Raw genomic sequence first — 16,460 nt, 5'->3', positions numbered from 1 at the left:
TCGACCGCCGACCGAAATTTTACGCCGAGCTTGCCTGCACGGCTAACGCAAAATATGGCGGGTCGACAACATAACGGGAGCGCGACCCTAGTCCGCTCGTGGCTTACAGTGAATTAACGGGCGACCTCACCGACACGCTGCTCCCGGGGCTCGTCCTCGCCGTCGTCCTCTTTCCTCGTTCAAGTCGGCTGGGGTCATCCACGACGGGCCGGGCTTCTCACGGGCAAAAGCGGATGACAGCGCGGAATGCGTCTCGTCGGTTCGGCGGATGAAGAGAAAAAGCGACGTCGCTCTCGATCGTGGGTCGAACATTTCGCCCCTTGCGGGGCTGCGCGCGGCCGTTCTGCGCAGCGGCTCGGCCGTCATCGGCGTCGCGCGTGATCCCGAACACTCCGGATTATCGACTCGCGCAACGCCGTATCGCGGAGGGGCGCCGTGCACCCTTACTCCGCTCTCGGGCCCGTCTGGCCCTTAATACTTCCTCCCCGGAAGGGGACCGCCCTGCTGTGAGCTCCGGCCACTGCCACTCCGCCTCCGGGTTTGACCCTCCGCCCTCTCGGCGTCCGCGATTAACGGTGCTCCGGGTCCGGGGCGCCGGGCGTCCTCGCGGCGGCACTCTCGGCCGCTCCTGCCGGGCCCATCCGGACTCCTGGTAGCGCCGCTCGCACCTCGCCTCGCCGGGCCGTCCCTCTCGAACCGAATACGGGTGGCCTGTAATTTCCTGCCGACAGCTGGTCTTCGTTGCGTGTCCTCTTTGGTCGGTGGGGCGCCGCTCATACAAAATTACAAATAAATAAATTCTCTGTCGCATTTTACAATTTGTGCCCCTAGGGAGATCTCAACGCTCGGTATACGCTCCCGGCCCGTCATGGGGCGCGAACCTCGCGCCTTGTGACGGCGGCGGGGACGCTGCCACGCGCGGTGAATCCGCAACGTCACAATATATATTTTTTTAGAAAGTATGTTGCACTGTGATTGGTCAAAATCACCGATTCACCCGTTCCTCTTGTCTCACTTAATTCCGACTACAACGAGTGGAAAGCCGATTCCGCCTGGCATCCGTAATAGCATTTAATGTATAAACGAAATCTAACGGAATCGCAGTCGGAAACTCGCCAATCGGAATCTGGCGATTCGGAACGGAATCGTGAAAAGTTCCATAATAGGTCCCCTGGACCTTCTTCAATTCCCAGGCCTCGGTCGTTACGGGTCTACCGCGATAGTCCCCCTTCTTATTTAATTTCCTCTTTTTGCCCTGTTCGGTCATCACCTCACTCGAACCGGAAAAGAAGAAAACCTCGCTACGCTCGCTCGCCCAGGAGAGGCTGACGGTCGGGCCTACCACCTTCGCTCGCGCCTCGTTCCGGCCCACATCCTTTTCCACCTTCATCTGTTGGACCGTTTTCTTCAGGAAATGTTTCACCTCCTCCGAGAATTTTTCCCCAGCCTGAGGGTGTTCCACGCTGGGGCCACTATGCAGCACAAACGTCTGAACGGCTTCCTCCCCGGTGAGGCTTGTCCATAAGAGGAAGACGAATCCCCCCCGGGACCTCCGCACCCTTGTTGGATGTTCCAACGTCTGAGGAAATGTGGACGAGGTCCGGAAGTCCAAACGCCTTTCCCAGCGCGGAGAAGCTGTTGGTATTAATAGGCTCCAGCTCTCTGCGAGCGTCCACCTCGGCCCTTGGCTTTCGCCCTTCCCTCCTGCGCCTTCTTCGCCTTTTCCTCCTGCTCTTGCTTTAGTTTGAAGCTCTTGGGTCCTGCTCCTCCTCGAGTCTTAGAGGAGCTCCTGGAGAATGGACGCGAGCCGAACCTTCTTCCTCGTTCACCGATAAATCGGTGTTAGCACCGCTTGTCTTGTCTGAATCTAGGTCTGCCATTACTCGTTTTATCCCCGGACCTGCCACGGCTCCACCACCCAGGGACATGCCCTCTCCGACCGACCAGGAATAAATTCCCAGCCGGCCGGGTTCCCCAAGTTCCCCCCGGGGGGCTATACCTCGAGCCCCCGGAAATTCAACGGGGGCGCTAAGTTCCAGCCCCCTACTGACCCGTAGGCGAAGCAAGCTCCCTCCCACGGGGTTTCGGGGGTCCCGGGCCTCCGACAACCCAGGCACCGTGACGGGCGCCGCCACGCGGAGGGCCCCACGGACAATTGGGGCGCAGGAGGTCGCACCCCCTTCAGCACCTTGCCCGCCGTGGCAACCAGCTTACCGTGTTCAGCCGCCGACCGAGGTAACTTCCGCATTGACGGTTTCCACTCCGGTAGCCGGGTTCGGGAGGGATGCGATCCCCGACCACCAGAGTCACCTGCGCGCGCTGCCGGCCCATACGTCGGGCCGCTCAGACATATTCTGAGATCGGGGCCGGCGGGTCTAGCTGCCGGTCTAGGCGACCCTCCACACTTGAAAGAGGTCCTGAAGACAAGACAACGAGTGGACAGGGAATCCACGCGACCAAACGACCGTGGAAGAAAACTCGCGGCCATTACGCAAATGAAACCACGGAACGAGAAGAGGAGGAAGACAACAAATTGTCGGAGGCAAGCGACAAAGAATGTTGCAGCATCATGCGGCAGGTGGAAGTGAGCAAGAGCAACGACATACCGAAAGCAACTATTCGGACCGAAGAAGTTGTAGAACAGCTCAAACAGGAAGTGGAGCTTGTGGAAAAAAGAGTGAGGGTGCCCATGATAGAGTTGCACTTTGAAAAGTGTGAGGTGAAAGCCCTGGTGGACACCGGATCGCAGGTAACGGCGATCACGACCGACCTGCGGCGGAAACTCAGCGACTCCGGGGAGGAGATAGAGGACCGGCCGGTGGAACAGTTCAAGTTGAAAGGGGCATTCGCCGAAAAAGGAGCCACAGTCAAGCGAAAAGTGCGCATCTTATGTCGATACCACGAAGGCAAATTCTCGCATGTCTGCTGCGTGGTTGATCACATGGCGTTTGAGATGGTGCTTGGGATTGACTTCCAAGTGAGATGCCAAATGCTGTTGGTGTGCGGTCACCAGATCGACATAAGTTTCCGCAAGACATTTGACCCCGCAACACACGAAGAACAGACAAAGGTGTTCCTGAAACTATTAGAGGAGCATCACGGCCCGGAATTCGCAAATAAAGTTCATAGGATGGAACAAATGGTAGTGATGACGCGGAAATTGTTAGAGGGAATGGCCCGGGCAAACAACGAAGCAGGCAGGACGCAAGCAATACTTTCAACGGTCAAAGAAAAGGACCAAGGTGAGCGGAGAAGACCGTTAATCCAATTGGGCGCAAAGGTTAGAAGAGCGCTGTTCCGAGGTAGCTACGAACGGAAAGGAGCGCGCCACAAGAATGACGGGGAGCAAACCAGGAAGAAGGAACCCGAAAATGACGGGGAGTCAACGGGAGAACGGAAAGCGATGGTGAACGCGGTCTACCAGAACCCGAACGACAGCAGTTACGTAGAGGCAAGCCCGGAACCGATGAGACCAGCGGCAGCGAAGAACAGTGACATACGGAAAGACGGGGATAAAGTGAGTCGCGTCAGCGACGGCAATGCCAGAGAAACAGGGAAAGTGACCGGGGGGCAGATGAGCCCTACGCTCGGCACGCGAAAGAAATCGAAAGTAGTGAAAGTGCCGGTAAAACGCAAATCGGGAAAGATCGGACGTGCGAGATACAGTGACCAAAATAGATTGAGTGACGCATGCCTGAAACGCAAGCGGATGGAGCTGATGTCAAATAGCGCGAGTGAGGACGATCGGGAGTCCGAAATTATCCGACAAATGCAGAACTTTATTCGGAGGAAAAAACGACGCAAAGCAACGCCCAAATCGTCATCAAGGAGTCCCTCCGTGATAGTGATCAAACAAGTGAGGTGCGGAAGCGCGGAACGGCCGGAAAAGAGAAAGGAGATAGAAACCGAACGTGCGCGGCGAAAAGCTAAAGTGTCGGAGAGAAAAAATCGACCGGGGGATCGACCGATAAGATTCGCGAGCTTGAACCGAGTTCAACGAGCCGTCACAACCGGCAACTAAGCCCACGCGTGAACGGCGTAATTCGCCGCGGACCGCAGGGAGGGGCCAGCCACGTGCGCGGGCGTGCCCCGAGAAGTGGAGATAGCCCACTATATAAGGGGACGCGGCCGAGAAGAGAGCAGAGGTCGGAGAATCACAGAGTGAACAACACCGCGGAAGTGATGAACCCGGAAATGAGCTCATCGGATGAGTCCGAATCAACGGACTCACCGGAGGACATGGAGATGCTGTCGCAAATTCGCGCGGCGTCTTACCGAATGCTGAATCGCCGACGGTATAGATTATACCGGAGTTTAACTCGACAGTCGATGCACACAAGCCGAAAGTTACGTACGCGATTTCCCAACAAAGCCGGAAATATCATCGGCCGAATTGAAGCGTGCGAGGGAACAGGTGAACCAAATTCACGACCAGATAGAGCAGTGCGAGCGCGCACGCGAGTACCAGGTCGAGACAGTGCGACCGTGCGCAATCGCGGCTAGCGTAATGCGCCTTCAGGCGCCCAAGGTCGTGCTGCGCAGGTTGTCGGAGGGCGCAGTGCGGCTGCTCACCCGGCCAGCGAAGCCGGAGAGCGTAGCGAGACCGGTCGCGGAAGCGACGGCGGAGCCGGGACCGTTTCGCGAGGCGACAGTCCCGACGATGCGGGACCCAGGGGTCCAGGAGCCGGGACCGGTCGACGAGATGGGGCTGCCGACCGACCTCGGGTTGCTAAGGGGCATCGTGGAGATGCTCGAGGCTGAGCTTCCGGATATTCCCGAATTGGAGGCAGGCGCCCCAGAGGCGTCCAGGGTCGAGGCGGCGACACGGGACGAACCCGCAGAAGAGAACTGCGGATCGTCCGTGACATTCGAGAGCCCGGAGGGGAGTAGCGGCTCCGAAGACGACGAGGCGGAGCGACGTCTCGAGTAGGACTTAAGTTCCGACCATGCGTTCCGAGGATGGGAAACATATCCGGGCGACCGCCCTTCATTTTCTTTTCGTTTTCGTTTGGTTCTTTTCTTTTTCTTTGCAGGGGCATTTTCATTAGCGATCCCATCCGACGCGATGTTAGTATTAAGTTAACAACACCGCGCCAGTATTTGCATTCGTTTGCGGCTCAAGCATAAGAGCACCTCGCGTATAGGCTAGTTATTTTCGTTTAAGTTACGCTTATTTAGTTACACCCGGTGGCGCGGGTACGGGATGTCGCGCGGCGGCGCGATACAGCTTGAGCCCAACACACTTTTCAGGAAAGGGGAGGCTCCCAAGTGAGCAGCCAGGAGGCCTCCCCGCAACACGGTGGACGAGCCACGGCAGTCCGCAGGACGGGCGAACGACGTTCGGTAAAATGGCGGACAACGCGCGCGAAACGGCTATTGACCAGCCTCGGCGACTCACCGAGGCCCGAAAGGTAGGCGACGCGTAGCGGTGTCACGAGAATGTCGCGCGATAAGAAAATGGCGGACCGTCCGCGAACTAGGGAACGGTGCGATAGACGCGGAAATGACCGACCCCTGACCACAGGGGGAGACCCGAGAAACGTTCTTCGCCGGTAAAAACCCGAATCCGGTGACGCGTATGAAAAATGGCGGACCGTCCAAAAAATTTGCGGCCGTGGGGCCTGCGCCAGCATGACACGTCCCTGACGTAGGCGCGGGGGCCAGAGATGACCCATACGGGGTTGACGACGCGATATGGGAGCGTAGCCGCGAAATGGCGAACCGTCCGCGACTTCGCACCAGGTGCGTCGTCTACGGGAATTAAGTACTCATGACACCGAAGGGCACTCCTCCGAGTGTCCGTAGTCGAGTCCCGACGAAATCCGTCAACCGGGGAACGAAATAGCGGACCGTCCGCGAACTCGCACCAGGTGCGTCATCCCCAGGGAAACAACACCCCTGACGAACGGGGACGTCCCAAGGTAGATCCGTATCCGGTCGCTGTCGAAATCCGACGACCGGGAGACAAGTTACGGAACCGTCCGCTATCTCGCGACCTAGATCTCTTCCACGGGGAATGACCGCGGAAACCGCGTTACGAGGTCCCAAATAACGGTCAGGAAGGGTCGACGTCGTCGGCGAGCCTGGTGCTCTGCACCCGGACGTCTTCCTCAAGGAAGTCGTCCGGAAGGACATTGTACGCGCGAGAATAGACTAGGCGCACAGGTCGGCGTCAACGACCGGGCTATATTGTCAGCGGTGGAAAACCACTACCTCGGCATCAGGACGGAGCGACCGCGCGAGCGCAATGCCCATGGAAATTTCCAGGGGAATCGGCGTAAACACCTGCGTGGAAAATTACCGCGGTAATATGCGCAGTTAGGAAGCTTCGAGAAAAGAGAAAGTCAAATAGGCGTCAAAGTGGGGGCCGATACCGATGGTGGGGAGCTCAAGCGAGACAATCAACTCGAGGCAGTCTCTCGGGGATCGTTGTACGAGTAACACGTAATAAGCCTCGCTCTTTCGTCGTCGCGCTAAGTCACGCGAGCGTTATACGAGTGCGCTAATAATTTATCGGCAACATCCTTAACAACCGGAAACGCCCGCGGCACGCGTTAATTATCGCTTTTACACCGGCGAACGGCTAATTCGGGCCGAAATAACTTCGTGCGTCGTAGCGAAACGGGGCGTGTGTGCCCACGTATACGAGCGTCCGACATCTTGTGTGACTTGAAGTTTTGTGAACAACTATCACTGGAAATCAATAATCTAATCTATATATATAAAACAAAGTCGGGTTAGTTACACCACTTATAACTCAAGAACGGCTGAACCGAATTTTTACCACAAGTATATGAAATAAGGGTAGAATTTTCCGGAATAGCAGAATAACTAATAAAATATCGGAAAAATTCACGTAAAAAAAAATTAATTTAAAAAGATATCCAAATACATAGAAAAAATACATAGAGGAAGGGAGAGAGGGAGGGGGAGAGAAAGAAAAAGAGGGGGAGAGAGAGAGAGGAGAGAAAGAGAGAAGAGAGAGAGGGAGAGAGAAAGGGGGGAGAGGGAGAGAGGAGGAGGAGAGAGAGGGGGGGAGAGAGAGAGGGAGAGAGAGGGAGAAGGGGGAGAGAGAGAGGGGGGAGAGGGAGAGAGAGGGGAGAGAGGGAAGAGGGAGAGAGGAGGGGGGAGAGAGAAAGAGAGAAAAAAAAAGGGGGAGAGAGAGGGACTATTTGCGTGTTTTATCACTACATTCATTACTGTTAGGCGGTACGAAGTTCGCCGGGGCAGCTAGTATTGAATAAATTAAACATCCTTTTCGTAAAAGATTTCGAAAATTATTCAATTGGACTTACCTTCTACTTACCTGATCCATTGGCGTCGATCACTCGAAGTCCCTCGTTGATCCTGGATGACGGTGGCAGCGGCGATTCTGATCGGCGACGGCGATGATCCAGCGGTGGCAGGAACCTGAAAAGAAGATTAATTAGTCTAATTAATAGTTCGAGATATCGACAATACTTACCTTCTCGGTGGTTCAAGGTCAAACCGAGTGGCGACCGTTGATTCCAAGGACACACAGCGTCGATTCGTGCCTCTCGTAGTACCGTCCGGTTACAACAGTACGGGACGCTCCGATCCCCGACCCGGAAGGGGAAGGAGAGGTGGCCACCCTTACGCTGGTCGCGTCGATCGGATGGAAGGCGCGAGAGGAAAAGGAGCGACGACCATTCCGCGTGCTGCTCGAGTTCATACCGGACGGAATGCGGATGCATACCAACCTGACGGTGGAGCTTACGACGCCCTCAAACGCGCCAAGCGAGAGACGGGAGGACGAGGCAAGACCGAGTGGCGAAGGACAGATTCCGCCCAGGAGGGAGGATACGCCCAGGGCGGAGGAGCCGTTGGAGCAAACGCCACGAACTGCAAGCGCGGACGACTCGTCGGCGAAACATAGACGTAGTATGGCGCCTGACGACAAGAAACCGCCGGAAGAAAGAAAAACGCCCGTGTTGCGGGACACCACGAGGACGCCACAGAAGAGCCCCGGACTATAATTCCATCACCCTCGAGGACGTATCGGAGACCGAGCTGGTGGTCGTGCCTCGCCCGAATGACACGCCAGTTCAAATGCAAGGAAAGAACATTGAACAATGCCGTGAAGTTATCGAGACGCTCGGCGTGCCGCTATTGTCCGAGACGAGCACGTCCGACACCGGGGAGTCCGACGAGGCAACCACGAATACGAAGATGGAGAAAGAAAGGGAGCGACGCGTATATCGCGCAGCGCCACTTACCGAGTCGGGGATCAGCCCGATAAAGAAGAGGAAGGCGGACGAGCACCAGGCGGTGCGACTTAGTGACGACAGCGATGGGACAATAGATTTGTTCTTTTTAGCTGAACTGGCTGCACTAGTTCAAGAAGTGTACACTAAAGCGTTCTTTTTAGCAGAAGTGACGTCATTGTTGCTGTTCTTTTTAGCAGTGCAACGATACTCAGTGCAACAGTCACTGTACTGCCTGCCCTAGGTCTGGAGGTAGTACAGCGGTGCAGTTCAATATGGCAGCGTATGTGGACGAAAACCGTGGTATGCTTTAACCTCAAACCGTAACGTATTACAGTACAAGTATACTAATACAAATATTAGTTTAATATTAGTATAAGAGAGATATATAGGTATAAATAATAAAATTATAAGTAATATAAGCAAAATAATAGTACAAACAATATAAATAGAAGTATTATAAAGTACTATAATAAATAATAGATATTGTTATATATTACAATAATTAGAATGGTATTCTGTTATATATTCTTTTTCGGTAAATATATATTATAAACATTACGTGTGGATGGAGAGAAATAAAAGAAGAATTTATTAAAAATAAGTGTTTTATATAATACTTCTACTTATATATTATATTACATTAATATCATTGGATTAGTTATAAATAAATTTATTAACATTATATATATGAATATATAGTAAACAATCACACAATGGAAGACTTACTCGGATCTATAATAAGAGATGAAGCAGGCAACATTATAGTAAATGAGGATGGATTTGTCACATATATCTCTAAAGGTATTAAACTTTTAATAAGTAAATAAATATTATACTTTGTGTATGTTTTATGTGTAATAAATAATGATAAATTATTTGTAGACCTAAGCTTTCAAATAGAATACAACGAAATTGACTTTACCAAAGACACGCTTGAGTGTACTGTTGGAGAGAAACGTGTTTTTATTAAATTAAATGATAATGAAGCAAATAAAGAAAATTGCTCATCTTCGGATTTGGATATAAATAGAGCATTTACTTGGACAGATGCCAGCACAAAATTATTTATTGAATTATACAAAGAAAAAAAAGAATTTTTAACCAACAGAAAAATTAAAACAAGAAAAATACTGTGGCAAAGAATTTGTGAAAGCATGAAAATGCAGGGATTTGATGTCACACCAACGCAAGTAGAAAATAAAATGAAGTCACTTGAGAGATCATATAAAAATATGATTACAAACAACAAACAGACAGGCAGAGGACGTATGACGTGTCCATATGAAAGGTAAATATTAATTTTATTTTGACTTGTGTGTAAGGTATATTATGTAATGAAATGTATTTATCTTTGTTACAGAGAATTAACAGAATTACTTGGATACAAACACAATGTAGAACCTGTGGCAGTTTCTGGTAAAGAAGGTACTTTGTACTGACAAGTACAAAGTAACACAGTACAAATGAGTTATAAATTTATAATATATAAGTAACGTATAAGTTTTAACATGTTGCACAATGTCATAGTTTATTTTTTTTATTATATGCATTATAATGCATATTTTTTAATGTGATGTATATTTTATTTCGTTTTTGGTATGTGCAATATATACGTACATAAAAATTGAACTTCTCATTATCCGTATATATATTTCTAAATTTTTTGTTTGTAATATTAATTAGACAGTGCCAGAGAAATTTGAAGATGGACTATTCTATTTTAAAACAAGATGTTTTATTAACAAAAACTAATTTTATTTGTTCAAAGGGAGTTTATAAAAAAGGTTAAGTTTATGATAAAAACATCGCTCACATGTAACAAAATATTTATTTTGTAATAAATAATTGTATACTCCTTACAAGTCTTTTCATTCTTATTTCTATATATTTTTTATAAAAAATATACAATACAATGAACAGTCTTATTATACTTTGTTAAGGAGACAACAAACGACATAATTCATCTCGAATGTGTACGCCAGTTTCATTTTCTCGTGCTGCGGGTGCTGCCTCATCAATATTAATATTTAAGTTTTGTGCTTCTCTGTCGGGATATTCATCATCTATAGCTGGTTCAAGATATTGTAAATCTTGCTCATTTGCTATATTATGAAGTATGCAACACGCATGTATTACGCGTACCATACGTATTATATCGCGTAATTTAAAATGATAGAGCTGACGAAACCGTTGCTTGAGGCACCCAAATGCATTTTCAATAATTACGCGACAGGAACTCAGTTTTCGATTAAAATGCCTCTGCGCACGTGTCAGATGCCCATTATCTCGATATGGGACAATCAATTCCTTTAAACATGGATATGCGCTATCTCCCAGCAAAAAGTAATTATCTAAAGAAAGATTAATGATATTGAAACATTAATTATTTTTTATTAGCCTTTGACTATTATTATTTGTACTGTTATTTGTACTGTTCAACTAACCTGCACACAACTCACGTAGATCATTACGCAAATAGGAATTTCTAAACACTCTTGCATCGTGAACAGAACCAGGATATCCTATAAAAACATCCATAAATTTCATTTTATGGTCCACTGTACCTTGAACATGTAGAGAGAAATATTGCTTTCGGTTAACATATGAATCAGGATCTTCGAGTGGCTTATCTATCCTTATGTGTGAACCATCAATAGCACCTGAAAAAAAAGAATTAGTGTGTGACTGAAACATATCACATGCATAAATATAAACATGATTACATTACCAATTATACCAGGAAATCCCTTTCTTTCTCTATAAAATGTTTCAGTTTCTTCTTTTTCAACTAACGTTGGATATTTAATAATATTAGGTGCTAGTAACATTATATAATCAGTTACTCGAGTTATGATATTGTACAAAGCGCTTATTGTCACTCCAAAACGATCAGCTACATCACGATAAGATGCACTTTGATGCCCTACAAACCATAGGTAACATAATACAATATATGTTTTTCTGCTGTTATTTTAACACGTCCTGCATCTGAAAAAAATTTAATGTTAATTTTTTACTGTTAAAAATAACATGTTTTTGTCATTATATATACACATACATATATTATACAGAAGAAGTGTGATATACGCAATATACATGTAGACTAGATCATTCTGAACCAAATAGTTCTTTACCATTTTGCAAATAATAACATATAAATAATAAAAATTATAAATAATATAAATAAATATAAATAATAAAAATATTAGAATTACTAAAAGAAACCACTAACATAAATTTTCAATTAATAACTCGAAATTTTACGTTATTATTTAGTAAAGGACTTCTGTTAAGAATGACCTAATCTAAATGTATATTGTTGTTACGTCTTGTGGACTTCACGATTTCCTTCTTTCGTAAAAATCTTTTGTAAGAACTTTTCATAAGAACTTTTTCTAATAAAATTATCTTGGGGATAAGAAGGGATCAAATCGTGAGACATACCCTCTCAGACATAAAAAATTAAATAGAATAAAGTCCACAAATTTGGCACTGCCGTATGTCAAAGGGTTCCTAAGGAAAATTCTTGAAAAATATTTCAATCCAGATAACAGTACAGATACTGTTCAAATTAACGCGAGACAATAGAGACTTTTATTTGTTGATTGTTGACATTATCACCTTTGCGTCCTCTCGTACCCCCATCCCTAGCTAGCTTTCCCTTCATTCTCCAGTAATTCCCGTGAATCTCGGAATTTGAACATGACATTGCATATATTACACTTCTCGTCATACACCCTGTATATACAAATACATACAATGATACATACCTTGTAAAGACATAAATATTTCAGATACTCTGAATTGATTAATGAGTTGAAATGTTTTTTCTCTCGATAGTCGAAAGTGCATGATAAAATCAATATTATCATAATTTCGGACTATGTTTTCTACATAATTATTTATCCTCACATGCTCTATTCTTTGGATTGCTCCAAAAATTGCATAAAATATTTGCAGTTCGTTATAATCTAAAATGACATTAGAATAGGTTAGATTTTTCTGGCACTTTTTTATATGATTAGTTACAAGTTTTGTAACAATTGATTTTAAATTACCATCATCATCTTCATCTAACATCGGTTCTACTGGTGGTTGTATCACCATTAAATTCTCTTCATCAGAATCAGATGAATCTAATAATTCTATGTTTCTAATATTTTGAGCTGCCATTTTGGTCACTGCACTGTGGTTATTGTAGCGTTCTTTTTATTCCTCTCTGTACGTTTGCACCAGTACAATTCTGCGCTGTCCTCACCAGTTCAGTGCTGTTCTAGTGCAGAACTAGTTCAGCTAAAAAGAACAAACCTAATGATAACCGTGCCGGAACTACTGACCTAGGGGAGAAGACGCAAGCGCCGATGATGTCGATATTGCAGATCCCATACTTGGCAGTGCCGACTGCGAGGGATCCGGGGCCGTCCACCTACGCGACGGGGATGACACAAGCGGCGGACCAAACGACCAGGGCCCATAAGAAATCGCCACGATACAGACCGGATACCGTGGTGACCAAGGGGACTCAAATGGGCATCGGGGAAAGACGAGCGGCCAAGCTGGCCAGCGCCAAGAATCGGGACCTGGTACTGCAGAATGAGAAGGAACGCGAGCGATCCAGGAAGGCGACAAGACGAGCGGCGCAGAAAAGGCGGACGGGTCGCCAAGACCGGGTCAGAAAGTCCGCTAAAGGCAAACCCCTTGGCGCGAACTTGACGGGGAGGTTGAGACCGCCCGCTTTTGAGGAGATGCGGCGCGTGAAGGGTTCGCCACGCCTGATCCTGGAACGGGTGAAAATTCCCGGGTCAGGACCAGCGGAGGGAGAGACCACGACCGGGCGGGTCGCCAAGCGGACAGATGTCCCACGGGACCAGTCAATGGCGCCGCAGGACCTTCGGCATTGACGACCGCGGGGACGGCGACGCCAGCGCAGTCTCCCGTTGGCGTCGATGGCGAGACGCAGGCGGGACGGCAGGAAGTGACGGGCGGTGAGCCGGAGCAGCCGTCCGATGACTTCGCGAGTCCGACGAGCGGGGACAACTCGGACCTCAGCGACGCACCCCGTGCAAGGGGTTAGATTGTAATGTCCTAACTAGGTAGATTAAACGCGGCGGGCGCGGTCAGAGATACAATGAGGTAGGCGGCGAAAAAGGCCGAGAACATTTTGATTTCTGGTAAAAGTTTACAATAACTTACACAGCTCGGATTACTTTGACCTTGACATATGTTGTCAAGGACATAATACTGAGTAACTTTTCCTTATAACTTATTCGGCGGTCGCTTTTTATTAAAAAGTTATTAACAAAAAAAAGTTTGGCGACCTCACCGATTTCAATGACCTTGATATATGTTGTCAAGGTCATGACCCCGAGTGACCTTCAGAAGGTTTTAGCCGTTGCTCGTTATTCGTTAAAAAGTTATTAACAAAAAAAGTTTGGAAAATACGTAGGTTAGATGACGCGCTTTACAAGTATTTAACTGTTTAAAGCGCGTCACTAATCTACATAGGTTAGATGACGCGCTTTAACAGTATTTAATTGTTTAAAACGCGTCAACTAACCCATGCGTAAACTATTTCGGGGCTACCGCACCTCCCCCGAAAACAGGGGGGGGGGTGGGTGAACCTCGGTTCGCGTGAAAAGTATATGCGTGAACTATTTCGGGGCTACCGCACCTTCCCCGAAAGCGGGGGGGGGGGGTGTGGTTAAACCTCGGTTCGCGTGAAAAGTGTATGCGTGAACTATTTCGGAGCTATCGCACCTCCCCCGAAAGCAGGGGGATGTGGGTGAACCTCAGTTCGCGTGAAAAGTGTATGCGTGAACTATTTCGACATATATATTAGTCATTTATGCCTTCCAATACTCAAAATAGCTGCTATATTTTTCAAACTTTTTGTTTATAACTTTTTAATAAGCAGCGACCGCCGACTAAGTTATAAGGAAAAGTTACTCAGTATTATGTCCTTGACAACATATGTCAAGGTCAAAGTAATCCGAGCTGTGTAAGTTATTGTAAACTTTTACCTGATTTCTTTTTTGGTTGTGATACGTATTTAATTTTAAGATTACACTTGCGATACTAGAGTAGGGTCCTTAATGGCGAGGCCAGCGCCCGAAGTAGCATGTAAGATAGAATTGGATAAGAATTAGTTTTCCTCTTATATACCCGCACCGATTCGATTTTCATTTTATTTTGGCTCAGAGTATTGTTTGGTTTTCATAGCGCGATGGAATCGGGGTAACCGCGTGAGCCACACACAATCTTAAAAGAGGATCGCGATGCGATGGTCGAGCGCCTAGCGCGCGAGAGTAACGGATAAGCATCGTAGCGACCGAAAATGAGTACCGCGAAAACTTTCCCCAGGGACAACAAGGTCCAGTGGAATGATAGAAACCTGGTAGACACGAATAAGGGGTCGGCGCCATCGGGCGGCCCCAGGTTTAAGATTTCGCGACGGAACAATCGTCCGCAGGATTAAGCGTCGGTTAACGGTTCAAAAGTAAAGCGGGTAAAGGCCCAAAGAGCCGGCGTCGTCGGGGGACGACCAATTTTTAACCTAACCTAGGCAACTTCTTCAGGAAAGTCAAGCGGAAATCGATCGAGAATTGTTCAGATAGGCGTGCGCGTAGATCGGCGTCGTCGGCGGACGACTAACTTTTAACCCGGACATCTTCTCCGGGGAAGTCAATCGGAAATAGGTCCGGAGAGGCCCGACGAGGCATGCGCATAGGTCGGCGTCGTCGGCGGACAATCCACTTTGCACCCGGACATCGTCTCCGGGGAAGTCGAGTAAAAAGGTGACGGGGAACGTCCCCGCGAATCCCCCTCATTCTTCTCTAAAACACATGCCGCAAACCTGCTCAAACTTATACCTTTCTTTACATTCTAATATCTTACTTACATCCACTCTGCCATCTTCACTCACACTGACTCCCCAATCATCTAAGTTCCTGACATCCTCATACATATCACATTCAACCAGCACATGCTTCCAATCCTCGCACTCAGCACCACACATACATCTCTCAGTCTCAGACAATTCACTTTTATACAGAAACTCATTCAGACTGCCGTGACCCGTTAGGATATAGCGGAGCCATAGGCTCGGCTCAAATCCCAGGCATCTCTCGGCAAACCTCACATTCTGCACGAAGCCATAGGTTGCAACCGCACGCGCCGGGTCGACCAACCGCCATTGACATAGAGGGCGGTGCCGCGCGGAACGGCGACAAACCAGAAGGATGAGCCCAGCGGCAAGTTCCAGCCCATCCAGCGGGAAAGACGACTCCGTAGACGAGGGGGACATCCCCGAGTAGTTTTTAAGTTGCGTGAGCGTTCCGAGGACGTAGTCGAGACGAGTTTCCAGCAATTTTATTTTATGATTTTCTACTATTATTATTTGCGTAATAAAGTCATTGATTACACCCGTCCGGCGCGGTTATCATTAAGATATGCGACAGCGGTCGCCGAGCAGCGGCTCGATTAGTTGATAAGATTATTTCTTCGCGATCCACAGATCTTTTAGTTTCTTTTGGCACGACGGTGCCCGGCCCGACCATGGGAATAAGGAGTTATGTTTTATTTTCGACAGGTGCGTGGATCGAAAATGCACCAATACATTAGATGGTCGAGTCACACACAATCTTCAGGGCGCGGGCACTTAGTGCACATATCGTGCGTGCTACGCGAGTAAGAGTCGAACTGCCGACTTCCGGGATCCCCAAAAGGGGAATCCACGAAAAACCAGCACGATCCGATTATGCGAACACGGGGTTTGCCGGACAACCGGCAAAATTACGAACGGGTCGCTGTAGCGCCAAACGGCGAAGCTGCACCCAGAGGGAGGCCGAACCGACCCCTCGAACCAATCGCGAGCGCGATCCGAACGCGCAAACCCCGGGTTTGCCGGACAAATGACGAAAACGCGAACGCGGCGCCGTAGCGCCAAACGGCGGAATCTGCATACAGAGGGAGGCATAACCGACCTCTGAAACCAATCGCGAACGCGATCCGATCGCACAAACATCTGGTTTGCCGGAAAATTGGCGATATCGCGAACCAGGCGTCGGAGCGGAAAGGGACCGAATCTGCGTACTCAGGGGGATTAGCTAGACCCCAGGAATCGATCGCGAGCGCGATCCGAACGCGCAAACATAGGGTTTGCCGGACAACTTACGAAATCGCGAACTGAGCGTCGGAACGGAAAGGGGACGAAACTGCGTACTCAGGGAAGGT

General features: G+C 48.4%; 2 protein-coding genes across 2 annotated transcripts; one reads left to right on the top strand and one right to left on the bottom strand.

Annotated features, from left to right (window-relative positions):
• The first annotated feature begins 7,150 nt into the window (after positions 1-7,150).
• Positions 7,151-9,803, top strand: LOC139812027 (uncharacterized). Its single transcript, XM_071776641.1, has 4 exons — positions 7,151-8,528; positions 8,928-9,029; positions 9,111-9,516; positions 9,589-9,803. The coding sequence occupies exons 1-4, from the start codon at positions 8,501-8,503 to the stop codon at positions 9,665-9,667; spliced, it is 615 nt and encodes a 204-aa protein (XP_071632742.1). The 5' UTR covers positions 7,151-8,500; the 3' UTR covers positions 9,668-9,803.
• Positions 9,804-10,043: 240 nt separating this feature from the next.
• On the bottom strand, positions 10,044-12,457 carry LOC139812026 (putative nuclease HARBI1). Its single transcript, XM_071776640.1, has 5 exons — positions 12,287-12,457; positions 11,999-12,199; positions 10,957-11,151; positions 10,673-10,888; positions 10,044-10,579 (listed from the first exon to the last, which is right to left on the bottom strand). Exons 1-5 carry the CDS (start codon positions 12,399-12,401, stop codon positions 10,164-10,166), a joined length of 1,143 nt encoding a protein of 380 aa, XP_071632741.1. The 5' UTR covers positions 12,402-12,457; the 3' UTR covers positions 10,044-10,163.
• Between the last annotated feature and the right edge of the window lie 4,003 nt (positions 12,458-16,460).

The sequence above is a fragment of the Temnothorax longispinosus genome, chromosome 4, assembly GCF_030848805.1.
Source record: "Temnothorax longispinosus isolate EJ_2023e chromosome 4, Tlon_JGU_v1, whole genome shotgun sequence".
NCBI classification, from domain to species: domain Eukaryota; kingdom Metazoa; phylum Arthropoda; class Insecta; order Hymenoptera; family Formicidae; genus Temnothorax; species Temnothorax longispinosus.
This window is presented reverse-complemented; position numbering and strand designations above follow the sequence as displayed.

Bases quoted from the DNA above. Each gene is read 5' to 3' on its own strand.
- LOC139812026 (XM_071776640.1), bottom strand. From the start codon at position 12,401: ATGGCAGCTCAAAATATTAGAAACATAGAATTATTAGATTCATCTGAT. The intron at 12,200-12,286 runs GTAATTTAAAAT...ATGTCATTTTAG, and splicing joins GTTAGATGAAGATGATGATG to ATTATAACGAACTGCAAATA. The intron at 10,580-10,672 runs GTTAGTTGAACA...ATCTTTCTTTAG, and splicing joins TCTACGTGAGTTGTGTGCAG to ATAATTACTTTTTGCTGGGA.
- LOC139812027 (XM_071776641.1), top strand. From the start codon at position 8,501: ATGGCAGCGTATGTGGACGAAAACCGTG. The intron at 9,030-9,110 runs GTATTAAACTTT...AATTATTTGTAG, and splicing joins TGTCACATATATCTCTAAAG to ACCTAAGCTTTCAAATAGAA. The intron at 9,517-9,588 runs GTAAATATTAAT...TCTTTGTTACAG, and splicing joins ATGACGTGTCCATATGAAAG to AGAATTAACAGAATTACTTG.